The sequence below is a fragment of the Vipera berus genome (genome assembly GCF_964194415.1).
Source record: "Vipera berus genome assembly, chromosome: 2".
NCBI classification, from domain to species: Eukaryota; Metazoa; Chordata; class Lepidosauria; order Squamata; family Viperidae; genus Vipera; species Vipera berus.
The window spans coordinates 13,211,143-13,238,069 of NC_138203.1; the positions used below are offsets into that span (position 1 = coordinate 13,211,143).

The 26,927-nt window shown below is 39.6% G+C and overlaps 1 protein-coding gene across 1 annotated transcript in view; it reads left to right on the forward strand.

Moving 5' to 3' along the window:
- The window catches only part of DCC (DCC netrin 1 receptor), a gene marked incomplete at its 5' end in the record, with an annotated part of 1,185,616 nt that overhangs the window by 919,931 nt on the left and 238,758 nt on the right, over positions 1-26,927 (forward strand). Inside the window, 2 exons of the mRNA XM_081315662.1 lie at positions 21,771-21,919; positions 23,881-24,019. Coding sequence (XP_081171788.1) covers positions 21,771-21,919; positions 23,881-24,019 — 288 coding nt within the window. The remainder of the gene's footprint in view (positions 1-21,770; positions 21,920-23,880; positions 24,020-26,927) is intronic.

Here is a 26,927-nt window from a genome sequence, read left to right on the forward strand (position 1 = left end):
TGAGAATTCTCACTGTTAAGTGAATGGCACCTGATTTTACATTCTTTTTTTTTTTTGCCAAGATTGCTAAGCGAATCACCTCAGTTGTAAAGTAAATCATGAGGTCATTAAGTGGATCCAGATCCCCCCCCCATTGACTTTGCTTGTCAAAAGCTAGCTGGGAAGCTTGCGAATGGCAATCACGTAATATTGCACCCATTGTGAATACATGCCAGTTGTCAAGTGGCTGAATTTTGATCGCATGACCGTGGAGATACTGTGACAATTGTGAACAGGTGAATGACATCCCCCCCCCCAAAAAAAAAACATCTGCTAAACAAATGTTTGTAGGTCAAGAACTATCTCCATATAGACCCATATATAATTTCTATATATCCATCTGGACCTGCCTAAATGCTTATGCAAGGAGCAAAGGAAAGCAAGAACAGATGTCTTATTGGTTAAGACCAGTGGGAATCCTCACATTTTTAGAAGGTTGGAGGAGAATGGCCCTCACATTATTGCAAAAAAATGTTTCCATGGTTCATGAGATTGATGAGATCCAGAGAATAATTCCAATGTCTTTAGCAAGTCAAAGGTTCACACTTCCTACTGTGTACCTCACTATCCTTCATTGGAGCTCTCTGGTTAAAGTGCAGCATCACAGGTAAAACTCTGCTCACAACCTGGAGTTTGATCCTGATGGAGATCAAGCCTTCCAAACTTCCAAGGTTGGTAAAATGGGGACCCATATTGTTGAGGGTAATATGCAAATAATGCTTCTAGATTGTAAACCGTCAAAGAGTGCTGTAAAGTGCTATGGGATGTTATCTAAGTCTAAATGCTATTGCTAGCATATATCTCAGTCTTCTCCAGTCTGCTAATTTTTCAGACTGGAAGATTTCCAAACACTGCTTCTGTCCTATATGCCGAAGTTTCTTTTGGGTAAAGTTTTGACTATCTGCAGAGTGCCCAGGGTAGAGTTATTATGAAAATAACTCTAGAAAAGTAGAAGGTATATATCAGTATAGAAATTAACATAGGTTAGCAATATTTTACAACCTTGAGACTTATTGCAATATTCCTGGGACAAGGGAGACATATCTCATTTTTAACAGTGCTGGAGATGAGCATGAGGCCATCAGGAGTGGATGTGATGGGGAAATAAAAGCTTGTGTGTGATAAAATATTTGGCAAGTAAGAAAGGGCACCCTTTTACAACTCAACTCAAATGTGGGTTGGGAGATGTTGTTATTCTATTTTTTTCTTTCTTCAAACACCAATAATTTAAGAAATTGACGACGGTAGCAATTTGAATTGAACACCTGATGGAGAAGCAAACTCTTGGAGCTTGGAGTCAATGATGTGGGACTTGGCTCATAGCCTTCAGTGCTTAACGACTGGTTTTGTAAATCTCTGTTGACAGCGTATGGTCCTTGAAAAAGACCTTTATTTGACACACTTCACTATATTATTTCTTCGTATTCTCAGCTTGCATACAATTTGGAGTCAGGAACCACATCACAACACCTCAATGACTTCATTGCCCAAAATATACTTTGTTTTAAAGGTAGTTGTTCTGCAAAGAGAATCCAAATTTGATTTATTTAAAATAATAATAATAATAATAATAATAATAATAATAATAATAATAATAATAATAATAATAATAATAATAATAATAATAATAATAATAATTTTATTTATATACCGCCCTTCTCCCGAAGGACTCAGGGCAGTGAACAGGGCAGACATATAAAAAATACAAAAATACAAAAGTTAAAAAGAATTAAACATATGCCCAAGCTAAAAACAGTAAATACATATATTAAAAATGACAATAAAAAACCCAACCCATCCCCCATCAGGCCAAGCCGGCTTGTTCAAATAAATGTGTCTTCAGATCGCGACGGAAGGAGCGAAGGTCGGGCACTATCCGGAGCTCAACCGGCAACCGATTCCATAGCTCCGGGGCGCCCACAGAGAAGGACCTCCCCCTGGGGGCCACCAACCAACATTCTCTGATCGGTGGCACCCTGAGGAGGCCCTCTCTGTGGGAACGCACAGGGCGGAGGGAAGTTGATGCCGGCAGCAGGTGCTCCCTAAGGTACTCCGGACCCATGCAAACAAATTAACATTACATTCCTTTTGATACATGCAAGGAAAAAGACCATCGTTGTACCTCACCTTAAGGCTAGTTTTATCACCTTAGTGGTTATTCCAAAGGGACTGCTCTTCTCTTCTCTAGTCCAAATCTTTTGGAATAAGGGAATATTGCACTAGACTGTTATTCATTCATTCATTCATTCATTTTCTATAGCTGTGCTACTCAACCAAGTGACTCTGGGTGGCTTACATTTCTAAAATTATAAAATAATTAAAACATTAAAACAATATTGCAAAAAGTCTTCCATAGATGATGAGACTGATGAGATGCCAAGAATAATTCCAGATTCTTTAGCAAGTAAAAGATTTGCAGAGAAGTGATAGAATAGAGCTAGAAGGGACCTTGGAGGTCTTCTAGTTCAACCTCCTAATTAGTAGGAGACCCTATACCATTTTCTCCTTAATTCCAGGTTGCTTCTCTCCTTGATTAGATTCCATGCATTGTTTCTTGTCCTGCCCTCTGGTGCTTTGGAAAATAAGTTGACTTCCTCTTCTTTGTGGCAGTCCCTCAAATATTGAAATATTACCATCACCCCTAGTCCTCCTTTTCTCTAGACTAGCCATACCCAGTTCCTGCAACCATTCTTTGTATGTTTTAGTCTCCAGGCCTTTAATCATCTTTGTTGCTCTTCTCTGCACTTTTCAAAAGTCTCAACATCTTTTTTTGTAATGTGGTGATCAAAACTGCATGCAGTATTCCAGGTGTGGTCTTACTAAAGATTTATAAAGCGGTACTAATGCTTCAAGTGATTTTGATTCTATGCCTCTGCTTATACAACCAAGGATGGTATTAGCTTTTTTGGCTGCTGTGGGAAAAAGACAAAGTGGAACCCTGTTGGATGAGGCAATTTATAGTCCAATCCCCTATCAAACGCATCCTATGGAAAGTGCGTAGCAGAGTGAGCGCCTGTTACTCGTCCCAGCTTCTGCCAACCTAGCAGTTCGAAAGCACGTAAAAATGCGAGTAGAAAAATAGAAACCACTACGGTGGGAAGGTAACAGCGCTCCGTGTGCCTTTGGCATCCACTCATGCCGGCCACATGACCACAGAGACGTCCTTGGACAAGCGCTGGCTCTTCAGCTTTGAAACGGAGATGAGCACCGGCCCCTAGAGTCGGAAACGACTAGCATGCATGTGCAGGGGAACCTTTACCTTTACCTTTATGGAAAGAAACCATAGGAACCAGTGGTGTCATTAGAGACATAGACATTCAAATATGGGTGGGCCTAATAACAATAATGCATTCTATTCTATTCTATTCTATTCTATTCTATTCTATTCTATTCTATTCTATTCTATTCTATTCTACTCTACTCTACTCTACTCTACTCTACTCTACTCTACTCTACTCTATTCTATTCTATTCTATTCTATTCTATTCTATTCTATTCTATTCTATTCTATTCTATTCTATTCTATTCTATTCTATTCTATTCTATTCTATTCTATTCTATATTGGGTGCCCGGCAAAGAATCATGGGAGCCATAGTTCAGTTTATAACAAGAACCTTTGTTCAATTTTTAGAAGGAAGACTGAGATGTGACTTGTTTCTCATCTGGACTCGGTACCCAATACATGCTCACCACTGCTCATTACTTAAGGACCTAAAAGACATAGAAAAAAGAAGGTGTTTCAATAGAAGTACAGCATTTTTTCTTTTTTGCTGCGAACTGAATGGAACATCCTGGCAAAAATTATGTGCATAACATGACTCATTCTCTCTGCCTCCAGTAGTAAAAGAAGCATCGTTTACCTCAGTTTTTCCTTAGGTCTTGTGACAGAAAAAAAAAGAGAGATCTGCAGTGAAAGTATATAGGTAGTCCACAATTGGGCTGTTGCTAGGTGAAACAGTTGCTAAGTGAATTTTGTCACACTTTACGACCTTTCTTGACGCAATTGTTAAGTGAATCACAGCAGTTGTTAAGTTAATAGCATGTTTGTTAGGTAAATCTGGCTTCCCCATGGACTTTGCTTGTCAGAAGGCTGCAAAAGGTGATCACATAACCCTGGAACATTGCAATCATCATAAAACCTGGCTACCAAACATGTGAATTTTGTTTACATGACCATGGGGATGCTGCAATGTTCAGAAGTGTGAAAAATGATCATAAGTCATTGTTTTTGGTGCTGTGATAACTTCTAACAATCATTAAACAAATGGTTGTAAATTGAGGACTATCTGTATACCAAGCATCCTCTTTTTGGAGAGGTGAGAAGTGAATTGTTCAAGAGGCTTAGATAACCACAGACAAGCCATAGATAGTAAATGGAAGGTATATATATATATATATATATATATATATATATATATATATATATATATATATATATATATATATATATATAAAGGTAAAGGTAAAGGTTCCCCCGCACATGCGTGCTAGTCTTTTCCGACTCTAGGGGCCGGTGCTCATCTCCGTTTCAAAGCCGAAGAGCCAGCGCTTGTCCGAGGACGTCTCCGTGGTCATGTGGCCGGCATGACTAGATGCCAAAGGCGCACGGAACGCTGTTACCTTCCCACCGTAGTGGTCCCTATTTTTCTACTTGCATTTTTACATGCTTTCGAACTGCTAGGTGGGCAGAAGCTGGGACGAGTAACAGGCGCTCACTCTGTTACGCGGCACTCGGGATTCGACCCGCCAAACTGCCGACCTTCCGATCGACAAGCTCAGCGTCCTAACTCACTGAGCCACCGCGTCCCTATATATATATATATATATATATATATATATATATATATATATATATATATATATATATAATATTCTCCCTTTTTCTTTGTTTCTGGGACAATTTTGGCAAATTCTTCATTTTTTTTGGAATGGAGCATGTAGCCAGGATTTTGGGAATAAAAAGATGGGCATGGAAAAAGACTTATCTTTCCCTTGGAAGGAATTCAGCCCATGGTGCAATTCCATCACACAGATTGTAACAGAATAGAGGCCTTCATTTTAGGGGATTAAATAAATAAATAAATAAAATGGTGAAGTAAAGCTGACAGTCTTTTAATTCACTCTTTGAATTTGCAGTTTTTTGTTAGATTTATCTGTGCACTGTGCATGACTAAAGTAAATAAACCCATCATCCTGTGATAGACAAATGCCAATGAGATAACTCTGTCACCTGCACAGTGTCAGAATGTACTTTGCCAGTCAGCTGGGATTAAATTCTGCAGTTAATCATACCTATACTATTTTGTGAGAGCAGCTTTAAATGAGGACAAAATCCTGCATCCTGAATAACTGTATTAGATCAATACCATCAACTTGCTTTTAGCTTTGAACTTCAATATGTAAGACAAGGAAATGAACATAACTTTTAATACAAAGCTGAGGTACTGGTCATTTGAGTCAAGTTTTAAAATCAATATTTCATTCCTGATTTATCTCAAAGAAATTATGTATGGGAAAGTGCTGCAGTGAATACTAGAAAGACACTTCTGAAGAGCAGTGTGTTTCCAGTGTTTAAATTAAAGTGTCTTTGTGTGGAGTAGCATACAGCATTAAAAACTCCTGTAATATATTGTGCAAGAAACTCTATGTGAACCATCTCATTTTGTTTTAACTCTCTCCAACTTGAAGCCTTACAAATATGTTGGATGACAACTCCTATTAATACAGGTCAATAACTCATGACTAAATTAGTAGACCAGCAAAATGCTGTGGACATAGTATACTTAGATTTCAGTAAGTTATTTGACAAAGTAGACTACAATCTGCTGCTTAGTAAGCTAGAAAAAGATGGGATAGGCAACATCACTACCAGATGGATCTGTAGCTGGCTGACAAACTGTACTCAGTGAGTAGTCCTCAATGGTACTACATCCACATGGAGAGAAGTAAGCAGTGGGGTACCACAAGGCTCCGTCTTAGGCCCAGTACTCTTTAATATATTTATAAATGACTTAGATGAGGGAATAGAAGGGGAACTCATCCAATTTGCAGATGATATTAAACTGGCAGGAATAGCCAACACCCCAGAAGACAAGCTCAGGATCCAAAAAGATCTTGAGAAACTTGAACAATGGGCCCTGTCCAACAAAATGAATTTTAATGTGGAGAAAAGCAAAGTTTTATATTTAGGCAGGAAAAATCAAAGGTACAAGTACAGATTATACAAGACCTGGCTCAAAAAGAGTAACTGCGAGAGGGACCTTGGAGTCCTAGTGGATGGTCACTTGACTATGAGCCAGCAGTGCACAGCAGCAGCCAAAAAACCTAATACCTGGTTTGCATAAACAGGGACATAGAATCAAGATCACACAAAGTATTAGTACCACTTTATAAAACCCTAATAAGACCACACCTGGAATACTGCAAGAAATTTTGGTCACCATACTAGAAAAAAGATGCTGAGACTTTGGGGAAAGTTCAGAGAAGAGCAATTAAAATGATCAAAGGCCTGGAGACTAAAACATATGAAGAACAGCTGCAGGAGTTGGGTTTGGCTAGTCTAAAGAAAAGAAGAAACAGGGGTGATATGATAGCTGTATTCCAGTATTTGAGGGGCTACCTGAAAGAAGAGGGAGTCAAACTATTCTCCAAAGCACCAGAGGGCAGGACAAGAAACAACGGTTGGAAACTGACCAAAGAGAGAAGCAACCTGGAATTAAGGAGAAACTTCCTAACAGTGAGGACAATTAGCTAGTGGAACAGCTTTCCTTCAGAAATCGTGGGCGCTTCATCACTGGAAGTTTTTAGGAAGAGAGTGGACAGTCGCTTGTCTGAAATGGTATAGGTTTTCCTGCTTGAGCAGAGGCTGGATTAGAAGACTTCCAAGGTCCCTTTCTATTGCATTGCATTGCATTGCATTGCATTGCATTGCATTGCATTGCATTGCATTGCATTGCATTGCATTGCATTGCATTGCATTGCATTGCATTCTATTCTATTCTATTCTATTCTATTCTATTCTATTCTATTCTATTCTATTCTATTCTATTCTATTCTATTCTATTCTATTCTATTCTATTCTATTCTATTCTATTCTATTCTATTCTTTATTGGGTGCCCTGCAAAGAATCATGGGAGCCATACTTAAGTTTAAATGGAGGACATCAAGTTAAAAAAAATGTTCTATTTTGGGAATCTTGGTAGATCAGGTTCACCTGTTCTATGCTATCATGAGAAATTCTTTGACTTCAGATACTTCAATGTCCATGTGCATTGGGTATTTAGGAGTCAAAGAGTACAAACACAGACCCTAGGGAATAATCTCTCCTTCCATAAAGAGCACATGGTTGTCCATTTATTGCATCCAAAGATAAAGCCAGAAGCAATGGAACAAGAGAGTAGTCAGTGTCAAGAACAAGCCAGAATTGATGGGCATTCTGCAAAGCAGGAACTACAGATAAACCAGAAGTCTGAAGAGCAACTGTGGAGCACAGGACAAATCAAGAGAGAACCAAAGTACAAAAGCTAAAGGAGCAAGTCAGAATTCAGGCAGAACTTGATGCTCGGGCAAGTGTCCTCTCCAACTGCAAGTTTTTCTATTGGCTTTCTTCCAAGAAGAATCTGAGGTTCATTATGTGTGACTAAAAAGACTAAAGCAGAGCCTTCTTCATTGAAATGTCTACCAGCTTCAGTCCAGTAGTTCATTATGCAAGGCAGCTCCACATAGGTGGAGGCCTGACAAAATTTCCTACATATAGTGTAGGGATTTTGTATTTGCTTCCATATTTAGTAATTTTTATTGCTGTTGTTTAGTTTCTAAGTTGTGTTCAACTCTTTGTGATTCCATGGACCACAGCCCACCAGGCCTCCCTGTCGTGCACTGTCTCCTGGAATCTGCCCAAATCTATGTTCATTGTGTTGATGACACTATCTAACCATCTCATCCTCTGCCATCCCCTTCCCCTTTTGCATTCAATCTGTCCCAACATCAGAGTCTTTTCCAATGTGGCAAAAGATGTCATAAAATGAGGCAAACTCACTTAACAATTGTCTTGCTTAGCAAAGGAAATGTTAGTTGGGGTCGTAAGTCGAGGACTACCTGTATATATTATGAGGACTTGAAAGATTCCCTTGATACCAAAGGATAGGTCTGACACTTGGACTTCTTCTAAAGCAGTTAACTTTGATTTACAAAGGCACCTCTGTAGATGGAAAACACAGTGCTATATTATTTCATGCAGGGATTTGTCTTCTAGATTTTCACTTTTTTTCCCTCAGGAAAAAAAGACCAAGGTGCAAATCTTCTTCTCAGTATGAAATATTTCACTCTTCAGAATAGCTAAAAGGCTGTGACCAATTTGCCTTCTTCATCTTTAGCTACACTGAGGGAAATTGTGATTAAATGGTTCTTTGAATAGCCCAATAGTATATTTTGTTCACTTTTGGGTCTGATATAATCTGAAAGGATTTGACAATTATTACGAAGTAAAACTGATCTAATCTTTCTCTTTGTGAGAGAACACAAATCATTTTAGATGCATTTGAGATTATTTTGGAAACTGCTGTCTGAAATCTACTACAAAAAGCTATTTGTCTTCTTCCAGCTTTCTCTATACCAGCCTAAATCTGCCAGGGAAGTAATGAACATTTTATCTATTGAATTCCAGGACTGAAATTGGCATAATCACTGCTGAGCTTCAGTTAGTAACTAAATGTTTCTGATGTTTGAGAAAGATACGATGGCACCACTTTTTTTGTTATAATAATGACATTATTGATCGGCTTTGTATGGATAGGAATGAATTCAAAGCATTTAAGGGTGTGATCTTTCATCACATCTTCTCCATCAGAAACAGCTATCAAGAAAAGTCATTTTAGGAAAGCATGTGTAAAACTGCCCTGATAAATTCCCTCATTTCAGGTTTTTTCCCCCCTGATTCTCACAGACCTTTTCAGATGTTTTTGATTGAGGGCAGCTTTCAATTTCGTTTCATTCAAATTCATTTTAGGTATCTACTTAGGAAAAATGAGGTGTAGCTTAAATGTATTCCATTTGCTTAAAATATTTCATATTAAGTGTGTGTGTGTGTGTGCACACACATTTAAATATTCAGATCCTGTTTTTTTGAACAATGGTCACTTCCCACATTAACATTTACTTTTGCTTTAGGCTGATTTCTTTATAGATACCATAATAATTGGGTCATATTTGTGAGAAGGATAGAATTTCATTTGTATTTCTGTGAATTCATGTGGAAATGTGTTAGAAGGTGTTCTTTTCAGCATACAATACACGACTACAAAAAAGGGGGAGAAAAAGAAGAAAAAACTACCAATCTCTTAAGAGGATTTGTAATACCTCTCAAACTAATTGCAATCATATAGTACATACTGTTGGATTATCATAAATTACCATTTGGGAGAAGCTTATAATCATCTTTCAGTCCACAACTTCAGGGCTTGGAAAACTTAATGAGATTCTACTATTTCAGCCCAATAAGAGTGATGTGTGCACATTTTTTCACCTGTCCCCAAAACTTATCAACATCCATCTTTCTTCCACCAACATTCATCACAACCCCACTCATTTTTTCCCTTTCTCTTTGGAGGAACTTTTATAACACAGGGGTCCCCAATCCCTAGGCCACAAACCAGTACTGGTCCATGGCCCATTAGGAACTGGACCACACAAGTGTGCAAAGCTTCATGTGCACATACACAAGATTTAGATAGTGTGTGAAACCATTCCACCACCCCCCACGAGTCTGTGGAAAAATTGTTTTCTACAGAACCAGTCCCTGGTGCCCCAAAAAAGTTGGGGTCCACTGTCACAATGGGTCTATCCTTATGGGTTGATTGTTGGTTTCCACCAAATCTAAGTCAGTAAAATCCATCAATCTAGTCCACCCTGTAGGAATTACTGATGAACATTTTAAGGCTAAACGAAACATAGAATCACTTCTTAGTGAGATGCAGATTTCAACCTTTATGGATCAACAGCGGTAAAAGTGTATATGTGCTGACATATATACATATACATATACATATATACACACATATGCCACGGGACATGAAATTGATTTTAAAAAAACCAAAACTATCGCCAAAATTGAACATTTTAACAACAGAATAATCAGAGAAGCCATTGAAATAGAAAAACGCCCCCACAGCATGAACAAACGAGATGATACCTCTCGCCTACCAACCATTTGGAAACCCGCCTTGATTGACAGACGAGTCCCAACCACCAAGAATAATACCAGACCCAAACTCATGATAACACCACATGACATCACCACCACACAACCATTCAAAAAGCAAATCCGAACCCACAATGATAACGAGGTACAACCACAAAACAGAAACCTAACTACAGCTGCAACATCAGCCACTTTAAACCCCTCCAAACCACACAATAAGCAAACTGACACCCACTATAAAAACATGGCACCACCACAAACACGAAGCCGAACAAAAGCAGCACAACTAACCAGCTCAGGTCTAAGGCTGGCAGCTGAGACCAGCCCATCCACTCAAAACACACCCCCACCCAATCAGAACGCACCCACCATTCAAAACACACTCCCACCCAATCAGAACACACTTAATCCCCCACCCAATCAGAGCACACCTCCACCCACAGAACACACCCCCTCTGGCAGTTTAAAAAAGAGGAACAAACAGCCACATGCTTCTCCCAGAAGAAGGAAGCAGAAGCCACCAGCCTGATGATGACGGATGGGATTCCGTCAAAACGTTGCTCCTACACCTTTAGTTCTACGCGGGGGAAAACCCGAATAACCAAAGATACACACACACACACACACACACACAAATACACACACACACACACACACACACATATATATATATATGTGTGTGTGTGTGTGTGTGTGTGTGTGTGAAATATATATATATATATATATATATATATATATATATATATATATATATATATATATATATATATATATATATATATATATATATATATATATATATATATGTCAAATAGCTGTCATATCTTCCAAAATTGTTCAGAGCAGGGTAGCAGGGATTTCATTATGCTAATAATTACATTGCTTCCAAGCTTTTTGAAGCTGCATCACCCCATAGAGCCCAGAAGCAAATTTTCTAGAAATGTAATTAAAGCTGTTAACTGCGGTAAGACAAGAAAAGACGAAGAAGAAAAATAACAGACAATCAAATCACGCTCCTGTTTGTTGATAGGCAAAGGGCTCCACAAGCAGCTTGCACTGGATTTTTTTTTTTTCTGCAGAAAATTAAGAGGCGTAAAGTGAACTGTATTCTTCAGGCTGTAAATGAAAAGTCTGCTGTTTCTCATTATCGGGGCCACATAAGTAGGTAACATAAAGAGGAATGACTTCTAAGACTTCATCAGTCTACAAAACAGAAAAGAGGAATTCTTGGAGAATAACTTGCCTCATGAAGGGACGCGGTGGCTCAGTGGGTTAGGACGCTGAGCTTGTCAATCTGAAGGTCGGCAGTCTGTTGGGTCAAATACCGAGTGTTGCGTAACAGAGTGAGCGCCTGTTACTTGTCCCAGCTTCTGCCAACCTAGCAGTTCGAAAGCACATAAAAATGCAAGTAGAAAAATAGGGACCACTACGGTGGGAAGGTAACAGCATTCCGTGCGCCTTTGGCGTCTAGTCATGCCGGCCACATGACCACGGAGACATCCTCAGACAAGCGCTGGCTCTTTGACTTTGAAACGGAGATGAGCACCGGCCCCTAGAGTTGGAAATGACTAGCATGCATGTGCAGGGGAACCTTTACCTTTACCTTTAACTTGCCTCACATCTTAAAGAAACCCTTCAGATACAGTACAATGTTGATGTGCCCCATCATTTTCCTTGTAGGGCCATCTTGAAACTTGGTGATACATTTAAGGAGAATGGATATAGGAAAAAAGCAGGCAGAACCTAGGGGGGGAGTCAAGCAAGTCATCAGCCTAGAGCAGAGGTTTTCAAACTCGGCCCTTTTATGACTCATGGACTTCAACTCCCAGAATTTCTCAGCCAGGCATGCTGGCTGAGGAATTCTGGGAGTTGAAGTCCATGAGTCATAAAAGGGCCGAGTTTGAAGACCCCTGGCCTAGAGTCTTTATGTTCCCACAGTCTAAGTCCAATCCCTCTTGAATTCCGTTGACTCTTTTCTAGTGCTGATTGTTATTTGTACAGATTCTTGTGTATAGGCAACAGCAATAAATAAACTTAACTGGGATTCTGTTTGTGGCTTTGATTCTTTGTACCTCACATGGATGTCCCATTCAGGAATATCCTGCAGTAGAAATGATTTTCATCCCCTGCTCTCCTCTCTCCCCCCCCCCCAATTTTCCCATTTCTCTCTATAGATCCAAATAGTAAATCCTGGGAATACAGATGATGGAGCACATGTGGGAAAATGTTTGCAGTCAGCAGCATAATGGCTGTCTGGTACACATGCTTATATCCTGCTTGTAAAGAGAAACCATGTTCCTGCATCAGAAATTTCATAACAAACTGGAAAGTAATGACACTTGCACAAAAATGCATTGTTTTAGGGAGATTTCTTGCAGAAATATGCAAATTTATATGGTTTCTAGAATAAGAGAAATGTACAGAAAATGCATAAAATGTCTGTGCAGACTTAAAAAAAAAAACCACCCCAAACTAATGTAAACACAGCTAAAATAAATTTAAGATGGCACTCATTGGTTCATTGGTGCCTTTGATTAGAAATTTAGTGCTGTCTATCAAGCATTTATTTAAAGTTGTTTTACAATATAAACTGCCATATCATACCATCCTTGCATATGTATATTTGAACATATACTTGACTTACCTCTTTGGGACAAGTCACTAATTTATATAGGATTTAATAGTCTATATATCCCATTGCCTGGAGGCGGTCCAGGTCTGGATGGGGAGAAACAGGCTTCATCTCAATCCTGCCAAGACTGAGTGGCTGTGCATACTGGCATCTCGAGTCAACCAGACCATTCAACCTTTAATGATGGGGGGGTGAGGTGTTACCCCCCGTTGATAGGGCTCGCAACTTGGGTGTCCTCCTGGATTCACGGCTCAATTTTGAAGACCACATAGGAACCGTGACCAGGGGGGCTTTTGCCCAGGTTCGCCTGGTGCGCCAGTTGCGACCCTACCTGGACCGAGATGCCCTATGCACAGTCACTCATGCGCTCGTGACCTCCCGTTTAGACTACTACAATGCTCTCTACATGGGGCTGCCCTTGAGGACCACTCGGAGGCTTCAACTGGTGCAGAACGCAGCTGCGCGAGTTGTGATGGGGGTTTCCCGATACTCCCATGTAACACCTCTACTCCACGAGTTGTATTGGCTTCCGGTTGCCCTCCGGGTGAGATTCAAGGTGCTGGTGATGACCTATAAAGCCCTGAATGGCTTGGGTCCGGGTTATTTAAGGGAATACCTGCTGCCAGCATCAAGCTCCCTTCGTCCGATGCGCTCACACAGGGAGGGTCTTCTCAGGGTGCCGCCGGTAAAAGATTGCCGGCGGATAACACCCAGGGAGAGGGCCTTCTCTGTGGGTGCGCCTGCCCTCTGGAACCAGCTGCCCGTGGAGCTTAGGACTGCCCCCGACCTCCGTTCATTCCGCCGGGACCTGAAGACCTGGCTCTTTGAGCTCTCCGGCCCAGGCTGAGAATTTTTAACTGGGGTTTTTATTTTTAGGGATAATTTAATCTTTTTTAATTGTTTTTTTAACTTTTGTATTTTGTATTGGTTTGATTTTAAAATACCCTGTAAACCGCCCTGAGTCCTTCGGGAAAGGGCGGTACATAACTCTAATAAAATAAATAAATAAAATAAAATATATCTGTCAATGAGAACCTGACATGCAACTATTGTGCAGTTTACTTGTAATAAAAATTCAAATTGTACAAACTGGCTGTCATTACATATGCTGTATGTCCCTTTATTTATTTTCCTTTTTGGAATAAATAAAGTCCATCCTTCAGAACTGAATAATTCCAAGACAGCTGGTGATACTGTAAAATGATATTGTAAAACTGCAGAAATCAGTAAATACGAAACAGCAGCCCAACTAGTTAAGATGATTTCATGCAACGCAATTTAGTACATTAATATGTTAATATACTAAAAGGTTTGAGAGAAATAAAAGAAAAAAATCTTTGCACAGCACTAGAAAGACAATAAATATATTTTCTAGGAGAGTAATGGGATTATAGAAATAGGACACTAAATGAAATAATAATCCAGCTACTATATGTAGAAGACAACTGCTTTGCTGGTAATAGCAGTCTTATGTCTGTTTTATTTTTCAGTAATTGAAGAGAACTTAAGGGAAATGAAAAGAGAAAAATAAAATAGCCTTAGGCATTAACATTCAGTAACATTAATGGGACATTAAGGAAGGAAGACATGAGCTTATTGAAAATGTTTCCACACAGGAAAAAAATGTAAATACCAAGCTGAAACAGGAAAAAAATATTAATATGAAGCACTTTTTAAACTCCATTTATTTAGTTTGGTTTTTTTAAAAACTGACACATGATGTCAGCTTCCTATTAATTTCTATTTCTGCATTTAAAAGCTGAACTGAATTTCTATTTCTGAATTTCTATTTCTGCATTTAAAAGCTGAATAATGGCTAATTTGCTATACATGAAATGGGTCTTTGAAATTAATAGTTGAACATTAAGATGTGACTTCTTTGGTTCTTCTTCTTTGTCCATCTAGTTTATGATTTATTTTCTCCCATCTTCAAAGGGATGGATGAAAGCAAAACATTAATGGAGATTAATAGGTCCTCATATTGGAATAACATTAAGCATACCCCTTTCACCAAAGCCCCCACAAATAGCCATTAAAAGCTTCGGCATTTAGAATTATAGGATCAAATTGCTGAACACAGAATACAGAATAACAGAGGTGGAAGGGAGCTTGAAGGTCTTCTAGCCCAACCCTTCCCAAGGAGACCCTATATCAGGCATGTCAAACTGCCGGCCAGTGGCCCGGATGCATCATACTAAAACCGTGCCCACCCCATTGCCGGCAATGGGGAAAAAGTCGCGATACGTCGTGTGACATCACATGACATCATGAGTTTGACATGCCTGCCCTATACCATTCCAGGCAAATGACCGTCCAATCTCTTCTTAAAAAACCTCCAGTGTTGGAGTATTTACAACTTCTGAAGGCAAGCCATTCCACTGATTAATTGTTCTCACTGTCAGGAAATTTCTCTAAACCTCTAGATTTGATCTCTTCTTGGTAATTTTACATCCTTTACTACTAGTCTGGCCCTCAGGTGCTTTGGAGAGTAAGTTGTCCTCCTATTCTTTATTAGGTAAAGGTAAAGGTAAAGGTTCCCCTGCACATGTGTGCTAGTCGTTTTCGACTCTAGGGGCCGGTGCTCATCTCCGTTTCAAAGCCGAAGAGCCAGCGCTTGTCCGAGGACATCTCTGTGGTCATGTGGCCAGCATGACTAGACGCCAAAGGCGCCTCTCAAATACTGGAAGACTAATATCATGTCACCCTTAGTCCTTCTCTTTGTTAAACTAGACCTTCCCAGTTCTTGCAACCATTAATCATATCTTTCAACCTCCAGACCCTAATCATCTTTGTTACTCTTTCCTGCACTCTTTCTAGAATCTTAATATCTTTTTTATATATGGTGACCAGAACTGAATGCAATATTTCAAGTGTGATCTCATTCAAAGCAGTATATAGTGGTACTAATACTGAGCTTGATACTATTCCTTTATTGATGCAGGCTAGGACTGCATTGCCTTTTTTGGCAGCTGCAGCAAACTGCTGGCTCATACTTAAGTGGTTGTCCACTAGAACTCATTGGGGCTACAGCACAGGCATCCAAGTCTAATTCTGATAATGATAAAATGGGTGTCACAAAAATCAAATGCAATTGTGCCATTACTTTGCACTTTTATAATCCCCACAGCCATTAGGCCAACAAGGTCAAACCCCTAACATTCCCAGTTCCTACAATCCCTCTTTATTATGACTTAACTTATCTACTGATGATCACTATTGCCAAATGCATTGTGGGAATGTCATTTTGAAACAAGAGTTTACTAAAGGAATTGTTTCATTCTATCAGAATCTTGTCTTCTTTTAAAGTAAGACTATTATTTTATTTTCCTGTTTGGCACATTATGCAAAATTATCAGGACTGATTTCTCTGAAATTGATCTGCTGCAGTCCTGTTTTGATGTGGAAGTATCACTTCTGATCCTTTTACGATACGATAATCTTTATTGTCATTGTCCCATACAGAACAACAAAATTGAAAAATCCACATCAACCCCACAGAACCCAACAAAAAACAACAAAATACATATCAACATACCACCCCACCCCACATATACACATTTAACCCCTAGAACACTCTAACACTCTAAAAACTAAATACAGAAGTTCTCTCAGAAACTTCATTCTGCTGCATTCAAAGCCAAAACCGCTTTTGGATAAAAACTATTTCTCAAGCGGCTCGTCCTGGTCTTTATGACCCTATACCTCCTTCTAGAAGGCAGAAGCTGGAAGAGATCATTTCCAGGGTGCGTGCAATCCTGCACAATTTCCACAGCTTTCTTATAACACCTGGAGGCATAGATTTGATCTAAAGTAGGAAGAGTACACCCAATTTTTTACTACTTGGAAGAGACTGTAGTAACTACACATTTATTTGCAGGCTGTTTATCTAAGTTCCATAATCCGAAAATTCAGCTAAAAGTTCACAAAATTCATGATGGTGATTACAGTCTAACCAAGCTGTAAACTGAATATTGAGGAATGTGCAATAGCACTATGCATACATATGGACTTTGTGGGGAAAACGTAATTTGGACCATGCAAAGGTGTGCATATAATACCTGTAAGCAACTTCTTAAAGAAGTTGTATCTTTATCTAAGTTCTCACATCAGCAGCTGCAGGTATTCAGACAATATGAGTTTAATTTTCCTCTCAAATGGGACAGTTGTGTGCCTGCTGCTATCAACTACAGCTGAGTTATCAGAGGTCCTTGGTGCTTTCTGAGTTTGCTTGCTTTCTTGTAGATGTTTCATTACCCAAACTAGGTAACATAATCAGTGCTAATAATGTTACCTAGTTTGGGTTATGAAAAATCTGCAAGAAAACAACCAAACTCACAGAGCATCAAGGACTTCTCATGTCAATCCTGAGCTACAAATATTCTCCTTTATTACTACAGCTGAGTTAAGATTCATATTCTAAGTTTGCCCCTTTAGATTCAAATTATCAAGGGCAAAGCTACAGATCTGAAAGTGCATCTTGGTTCCTACTTATAATTGAGGTGAGTTTATCTCTGATGAAGGCTTGTCCATGGCTGCTGATTTTCAATCATTGGTTAAACTTAACTTTCCTCCAGCGGACCTAGTTTCCTTCATAGTCTTTGCTAAGTTTAATTTAGCTGGGAAGGGAACTCCATTAGATCAACTGCTGAGTTATAGGCTGTCTCCGGAAGTCTTTTTGCAGTCTGTGGGCTACAGTCAAATCAAGGGGCTTCTTGAGAAGGTTCTGGATGCCGAATGACAAAATGAGTTAAATCTAGTCCTTAATAATGTTAGGTTCTGGAGAACTGAGTCTGCAGCCAGTAAAACATCCAAGCAACTTGGACCTGCCTAACCATTTTAGAACTTTCTCTTAGCCTCTTCAGCTAAAAAGCCAATTAATGGTCCTCGGAAAAACATTTGTACCTTTGTGGCATGGGGAAGAAAATAATTAAGTATAGGGACAACAACAACAACAATAAATAATAATAATATATAACCAACTATCATAAAGCCAGAAAATGGGGTTCTTAACTCATTCCAAACCCCAGGCTCGGGTGTACACAACCAAAATTGTAAAGCCTAATGAAAGCCCAAGGTAATTTCTGAGTGGAGGATATTCTATGAAGAAGAGGCTACAATAGAGAAGGCCCATCTTCTAGTTTACTTACCTTTCTCTTTCTGCCTTCAGTAAATAGACATCACGGCTTTATAGAAGTGAAGGAAAGAGGATCCATAAGCAAGAGACATTTTATTCTGCTCATCTTAGGGGAAATAACAACAACAACAACAATAGTAATAATTGTTGTTGTTACTTGTAAAGTCATGTCCGACCCATCACAATCCCATGGACAATGTTCCTCCAGGCCTTCCTGTCGTCTACCATCTTCTGGAATCTATTTAGGCCCATGCCTACTACTGCAGTGATTCCATCCAGCCACCTCATTCTCTGTCATCCCCTTCTTCTCTTCCCCTCAATCTTTCCCAGCATTAGGCTCTTCTCCAGTGAGTCCTTCCTTCTCATTAGGTGGCCAAAGTATTTGAGTTTCAACTTCAGATAATAATAATAATAATAATAATAATAATAATAATAATAATAATAATAATAATAATAATAATAATAGTAATAATATAATAAAAGTTGGAAGGGACCTTAAAGGTCAACTAGTCCAACCCCCTATACCACTTCAGACAAATGGCTGTCCAGTTTCTTCTTAAAAGCTTCCAGTTTTGGAGCATTCACCGCTTCTGGAGGCAGGTTGTTCCACAGATTAATTGTTCTAACTGTCAGAAAATTTCTCCTTAATTCTAGGTTGCTTCTCTCCTTGATTAGTTTCCATCCATTGCTTCTTGTCCTGCCTTCAGTTGTTTTGTAGAATAGCTTTGATTACCTCTTCTATGTAGCAGCCCCTGAGATATTGGAACATTGCTATCATATCACCCCCCTCACCCTTCTCTTCATTAAACTAGACATACCCAATTCCAGCAACTGTTCCTTATATGTTTTAGCCTCCAGTCCCATGATCATCTTTGTTGCTCTTCTCTGTACTCTTTCTAGAGTCTCAATGTTGTTGTTTTTAAATCGTGGTGACCAAAACTGGATGCAGTATTCCCAGTGTGGCCTTACCAAGGAATTAGAAAGTGGTATTAATACTTCATGTAATCTTGATTCTATCCCTCTGTTATTGCAGCCTAGTACTGTGTTGGCTTTTTATGGCAGCTGCAGCACACTGCTGGCTCATGTTGAAGTGATTGTCCACTAGGACTCCAAGATCCTTCTCACAGTTCCTACTATTGAGCGAGGTACCATCTATATTATACCTGGGCATTTGGTTTTTCTTGCCTAAATGTAGAACCTTATTTTTTTCACCATTGAATTTCATTTTGTTAGATAGTGCCCAGTGTTCAAGTCTGTCAAGATTCTCCTGTAACTTAAGCCTATCTTCTGGAGTGTTGGCTATTCCTACCAGATTGGTGTCATCTGCAAATTTGATGAGTTCCCCATCTATCCCCTCATCCAAATCATTGATGAAGATGTTGAAGAGCACTGGGCCCAGAATAGAGCCCTGGGGCACCCCACTACACATTTCCCTTCATGTAAATGCAGTTCCATTGAGGACCACATGCTGAGTACGGCTGGTCAGCCAGCCATGAATCCATCTGGTGGTGATGCTGTCTAACCCACATTTTCCTATCTTATCAAGTAGTAGGTTGTGGTCTTCTTTATCAAAATGCCTTACTGAAGTCCAAGTAAATTATATCCACAGCATTCCTCTGGTCCACTGATTTTGTCACCTGGTCAAAGAATGCAGTAAGATTTGTCTGGCATGATCTATATGTATGCAATACATTTATTCTGCCCTTTTTAGTAAACTTTTCATGCTACCTAAATGAATTCCTTCTCTCCTGATTAGGTACAGAATCTTCTGCTACATGTTACACAACAGAAATTTGCCCAGTGGTCTACAGCAGTGTTTCTCTACTTCATCATTTTTAAAGTCTATGGACTTTATCTCCTAGAATTCCCCTGCTGCTCATCTTAAAGTTGCTGAGGTTGAGAAATACTGGTCTGTAGACTGTGTCACCAGATAATGAGGAGATCCCAAATACCAGCTGGCAGTCTCCAGTTGCACTTGATAATGTACTTGTGCTTTTATTTGGCTGTCTCATTTATTATTTATTATATTGTTTGCATGGTTTTTCCTTGTCAGCTTTTTAAGCTGTGAACTTTTGATCATCATCATCACCATCATAAAAAATCATTATTTCATTTCCAATCCTTTCAAAGGGTAGAGAACAGGTCTTTGTATGATATTCTGGGTAAAAGGTGCTATTGCAACCTTTTTAAGTCCCCTCTTCTTAAAACTAACCTGTGCCAGTAATTTCAATCTTTCCTCGTAGGATTCAGACTGAAGCCCCCATTCACCTTCACAGAATTTGTTCTGAACCTTTTTCAACACTTCTGAATCCTTCTTCAAGGGAGGTATTCAAGTCATCAGTGGCGTAGCGTGGGTTGTCAGCACCCGGGGCAAGGCAAGTAATTTGCGCCCCCTCGCTCTCGCACCGCACCGCACGCCTGGCACCCCCCTGGCGTAAGAAGAATCGAGCCTCCCGCGATCTCCCGTCCCCCCCCACCCCCCTGAAATTCTTGCCCGCTTTCACAGACTTGTTCTTTACACTGGCTGCAAGTACCAGGAGCCAAAGGCAGCCTCTCCGAAAGCCTCACACCCAAAGACGCAGGCACGCCCACACCGAGGAACGCCGCCGCTGGCGAGGCTCGCAGACGCCGCCGCTGCCGTTCTTTCTTTCTCGTTCGCGGGAGCGCGCGGCGGCGTGCGCATACAGAGGCGTATATAGACCCAGGGAGCCGCCGAGCCTTCCCCCACCCGGAGAGAGAAGCGTTTCTGTGTCGGCGCAGGCACAGATACCCCTCGCTCGCGAGCAGCCTTGCCCTAGCCTGCCGGTTGCGCCCCCCCAGATGTTGCGCCTGGTGCGGCCGGCCCCCCCTGCACCCCCCACGCTACGCCACTGCAAGTCATTATTGAAAATATAATTGTCCTAAGACTGAATCTTCTGGCAACTACAGTATTTGTTGCCTCTTTCCAGTATGATCTGGATCAAGCACTCTTTCAGTAAAGTTTCAAGCCAGAGGTAGACCCATCTTGCAGCCTCAGCTTATATTTAATTAGGTTGCTCATCAGAATGCTCTGGGGTACTTTGGCAAATGCTATTCTGAAGTCAAGATACATGATGTGCTATAATATCCCTTGTCAGTCTTCTCCTAATAAGACTAAATACTCCCAATTCCTTCAATCACTCTTCACAAAGTTTAATTTGTAGTCTCCTGATAATCCTCATTACCTTACTCTGAACATATTCCAATTTGCCTAAATCCTTGTTAAAGCTTTCTGTGTAGAATGGAATAGTATTTATATCAGATTGATTGCTCTGAAACACTGGGGTCCTCCCTCCCTGCCCCCTGCCTCTGGAAGATGGGAACAGTATTTATCCTTCTCCAAGCAGCATTTATTTTGTTGTCCAAGATTGCTCAGTAAAAACCTGAAGTCATCATAGATGCTATTGGGCTTGGCCAAGTTGTAATAGTTGAAATAATACTTTCCTAACTTTATATCTGAGCTCCCTTTTTATGATCCTTTAACCCTTAATTGGGAATAGAGTTGGGCTGACTGTATGGAGCTGAGAATTTACTGGCTAGATGCCCTTCCTAATACCATGTGGAGTTTTCAGCCGATATCTTTTCTTGTGCCCTAGGAGAGAAATACCTGCTGCTACCTAGGATTGAACTCTCAACCTTCCAAACGGGAGGCGAGTGTCCTCAACCTTCCAAACGGGAGGCGAGTGTCCTCACCACACAGCTCAACTTTATAACTGAACTTTTCCTGTTTGTTTTTTCTCAATGCAGTGCAAGTTCCTGGACCAGTAGAAAACCTCCAGGCTGTCTCTATCTCACCTACCTCAATTCTTATCACGTGGGAACCACCTGCATATGCAAATGGCCCAGTGCAAGGGTACAGACTGTACTATACAGAAGGGCCAACTGGGAAAGAACAGGTGAGGAAACATATGAATTTATAGCAATTGAAATGGACAAAAATGGAATGAAAGGTGTAACCCTTACTAAATTGTCTGGTTTATCGACATCCTCATTCCCTCGAAGAGGGGAGTGTGATTCTTTAACCTATGAATTATCAAAATATGGGCACTCAGTAACATCACAGAAATTTGGCAGAAAAGAGTACCACAACATTAGACAGTAATTCTTGCTCTTTCTGCGTTTCGTTACTCGCTGGAAGAAGCAGATTCCTTAGCATGAATGTGTCTCTAGTTACTTTGCCAGAGATGGAGACTCTCTGGCTTTATTGGGCAATTTTTTTCCAGTTGAATATAAATTCCATTCTATATTTTCTACAGGAAAAGGGGTATTTGGTCCATCATACCTTGTGAGTAGAATGCAAGTAGAAAAATAGGGACCACTCCGGTGGGAAGGTAACAGCGTTCCGTGCGCCTTTGGCGTCTAGTCATGCCGGCCACATGACCACGGAGATGTCCTCGGACAAGCGCTGGCTCTTCGGCTTTGAAACGGAGATGAGCACCGGCCCCTAGAGTCGGAAACGACTAGCACGCATGTGCGGGGGAACCTTTACCTTTACCTTTACCTTACCTTGTGAGAGAAGAATTTAGCAACATAAAAATATAATTTATTTATTTTTATTTATTTTATTTTATTACATTTATATACCGCCCTTTCCCGGAGGACTCAGGGCGGTTTACAGGGTAATTAAAAACCAAAAATACAAAAGTTAAGACCAAGTTTAAAAAAGATTAAATTTATCCCTGTATAAATAAAACCCCAATTAAAATAAATTAATCCTCAGCCTGGGCCAGAGAGCTCGAAGAGCCAGGTCTTCAGGCCCCGGCGGAATGAATTTCCCTTACTTAGGACACATTCTGACCACTGCTGTTTCTTAAGCTTCAGTCTTTAGAATTTGGGTGTATGTGAGGCTGCTGACCTCTGACATATAAAAAGTATTATATGTGCAATAGGAGTTTACTTGTTTTTGTGTACACTTAATACATTCAATTTTCAATCCCAATAGAATAGAATAGAATAGAATAGAATAGAATAGAATAGAATAGAATAGAATAGAATAGAATAGAATAGAATAGAATAGAATAGAATAGAATAGAATAGAATAGAATAGAATAGAATAGAACCTTAAAGGTCTTCTGGTCCAGCCCCCTACTCAAGCAGGAGAACATATGCCATCTCAGACAAGTGACTGTCCAGTCTCCTCTTAAAAATCTCCAGTGATGGAGTGCCCACAATTTCTGAAGGCAAGCTGTTCCACTGGTTAATTGTCCTCACTGTTTGGAAGTTTTTCCTTAATTTCCTTAGACAATTGTATTTGGGTATGTACTATTGTTTCTAATTTGCACACTGTATATTTATGCACTTCTCTTCCGTTGCAAACCACACTGTACATTTGCAGAAAGTGTGCATACATTACAGGTTCTCCCTTATGTTCAGCAGACCTGAAACGGGTTGGATTTTAAGTAAATATAATTTTAATATATTTTAATTGAATCTCAGCCATTTCTTGTGGGGATATCACATGATCTCAATTCTATATATGGGAACCTGAGAAACAGTAGTTATAGGAATATATCCTAGAAAATGATTTAAAAAAACAAACAAAAAACCCAAAGTCCTCTCCTAGAATCTAAATTGTATGAGGGACCAAATTTCTGGAAACCTAGGAATGAATAACTCCATAATGTTTCCAATTCTTACATAGTGAAATGAAATATAATTAATATTCTCTCTCTCTCTCTCTCTCTCTCTCTCTCTCTCTCTCTCTCTCTCTCTCTCTCTCTCTCTCTCTCTTCTATTATCTATCTATCTATCTATCTATCTATCTATCTATCTATCTATCCATCATCTGTCACGATGTTCTAATTTTTGTGCTGTCATATTTTTATGGGCTTTTTTGTTTGTTCTTTTCTGCATCTAGACTGTAGAAGTTAATGGTCAATCCTACAAGCTGGAAGGTCTGAAGATATTCACGGAATACACTCTCCGCTTTCTGGCTTACAATCATTATGGTCAAGGAGTATTGACTGAAGGCCTGACAGTTAGGACCCTTTCAGATGGTAAGTAAGAACAACGAAACATGAGGTTGTACATTAATCAGATCTGATTAATGTAATTTGAAACAAGGGTCAGCTTGGTTTGGAAACTCAGTTGCATTTAACAAAATATCTGGACTTGTACTCTTCTAAATCAGTGACTTGTTGATCTGGCTCAGAGAATGAATTTGGTTTGCTGATTCACTCAGACTTCCTTTCAATTAGATTTTCAAACTAGATTCCCATGGTCATAAATACTGCTGTTTAGTTCTCCTTACTCTCTTTCTTTACCATATATTCAGGCATTGGCAATTGAAACGACTTTTGAAGATCATCAAATAGTTGGTAGATTAGCTTCCCTGAAGGGTAGATTGGATCATCCACTTATTGCCTGGTTATGTTTTGAAAATTGTTGTTAAATATATGACAAAGAGAAAAAGAAAGAGAAAGCAAAAGAATTATGGAATTATGGATTTTGGTAGATAAGTTTAGGATATCCTATATAGATATGAGAATATTCATTGATGAATGAAATCACTGTCTGTCTGTCTATCTATCTATTTATCTGTCTATCATCAGCAGTTGATTTATTAAAAAAAATTCACTATCAAACAAGAATCCCAGAATATATGCTAATGAATATATAGAGGGAAAAGGAAGAGAGTAGGATAGCAACAGACCAAGTTTGTGTTACCTTCCCAAGATAATCTAGCTCTTTATTTTCAACATTATTCGATTCACTCATATATATATTCACACATACAGTTGAGTGCTTCTAGTGACCCTCCCGATTTTGGTTTACTTTACCCAACTGGAAATCAAAGGATTGGTAATAAAGAGTAGAAAATCTTAAATTTGCTTGTGGAAAACAAGACACATGATACCATATGGGAACACTGTTTCTCAATTTCAGTTTGGCATTTAATACAATCATTCCTCAGCATCTAGTAGACAAACTGGGCCTTTTAAGCTTTAATACTCCTTTGTGCAACTAGATTCTTGATTTTCTTATGGATAGGCTCCAGTATGTCCATGTGGGGTCTAATATTTCTAATACCATTTTCTTTAACACAGATTCTCCTCTGGGCTGTGTCCTAAGTCCACTATTGTTCACCTTGTTGACTCATGACTGTTGTGCTAGGTTTGCAGCCAACTATATTGTGAAGTATGTGGATGATACAACAGTAGTGGGACTTATTCAAGGTGACAATGAGGGTGCTTACCACAAGGAAGTAGAGGGTTTGGTAAACTGATATAACAAAACAGTCTCATTTTAAATGTAGGAAAAAAAACACTAAAGAGATCGTTGTCAATTTCAGAAAAGGCAGTCACAGTCACACACCTATGTTTATTAATGATTCACCTGTGGAGGTGATTAACAGCATCAAGTTTCTGGGTGTGGAGCTAACGAAAAGACTAGCTTGGTCACTCAATAGTGAGACACTGGTGAAGTGGGCAGAGAAGTGCCTGCAATTTCTGTGTTGCATGAGAAAAATACACCTTCCTTCCCCTGTCCTTACCACTTTTTATAGAGGGATGATCAAGAGCATCCTGTCATATTGCATTACTATCTGGTTTGGAAGCATCACTGCTTCAGGCAGGAAGGCAGTGCAGAGAGTGGTGAGGATGGCAGAAAAGATTATTGGCAATTCCCTCCCTCCCATCCAGGACATAGCACAGAAGGGTTGCTTGAGCAGGGTCCTTAAGATTGTCTGGGATGCTACACATCCTCTTCATGACCTGTTTTCCTTTTTACCTTCTGGGAGGATGCTTCATGCTATATGAAACAGAACACCCAGATTCAGTCACATATATAACATATATATGTTTCAAGTTATTTCATATAGTAGGCTGTTTCTTCTTTTCTGAAGATTTTGCTACCAGTGTAGAGAGATATGACTGAGATTTTTTTTCAAACATTAATTTCAAACACAAAAATTATAGCTTCACTATAAGTTCCAGAAACTATGAAACCGGACTTTGTAAATTAACTCAGTCAGGAAAAATATTAACTGTGCAAATGGCGTATAATAATTGTACACATTTAATGTGATCAATTTCTCATGTCCCCTAAACTCCTACTGTCAATTTCCACATTAATTTTGCCCTAAACAGTTCTTGCAAGGTTTTTTATTTTATTTTGTAACCTCTCCCATTAGAGAATTCCTGCAGAAAGCTGATGGATTTAATCAAGTAACTAAAGATTACTAGCTAGCATGTTATAACGTAACTACTTTTTAAAACAGTAACTGTGAGAGGGATCTTGGAGTCCTAGTGGATGATCACTTGACTATGAGCCAGCAGTGTGCAGCAGCAGCCAAAAAAAGTTAATACAATCCTGGTTTGTATAAATAGAGGTATAGAATCAAGATCACGCGAAGTATTAGTGTCACTTTATAAAACCCTAGTAAGACCACACATGGAATACTGCAGCCAGTTTTGGTCACCATACTACAAAAAAGATGTTGAGACCTTGGAAAAAATTCAGAGAAGAGCAACTAAAATGATCAAAGGCCTGGAGACTAAAACAAATGAAGAATGACTGTAGGACTTGGGTTTGACTAGCCTACAGTAAAGAAAAAACAGGGGCAACATGATAGCAGTATTCCAGTATTTGAGGGGCTGCCACAAAGAAGAGGCTGTCAAACTGTTCTCCAAAGCACCAAAGGGCAGGAGGATAAGAAACAAGGGTTGGAAACTGACCAAAGAGAGAAGCAACCTGGAATTAAGGAGGGAGAAACAAAATGTTATCAGATCTCACCAAAATGCCCATGTGAAACTTCAAAAGTTTTAACTTTGCTTTCCTCTCTCTTTTGGTGATCATGCCATTATGTAGGGCAGAGGTCTTCAAACTCGGCCCTTTTATGACTCATGGACTTCAACTCCCAGAATTCCTCAGCCAGGCACACAGGCTGAGGAATTCTGGGAGTTG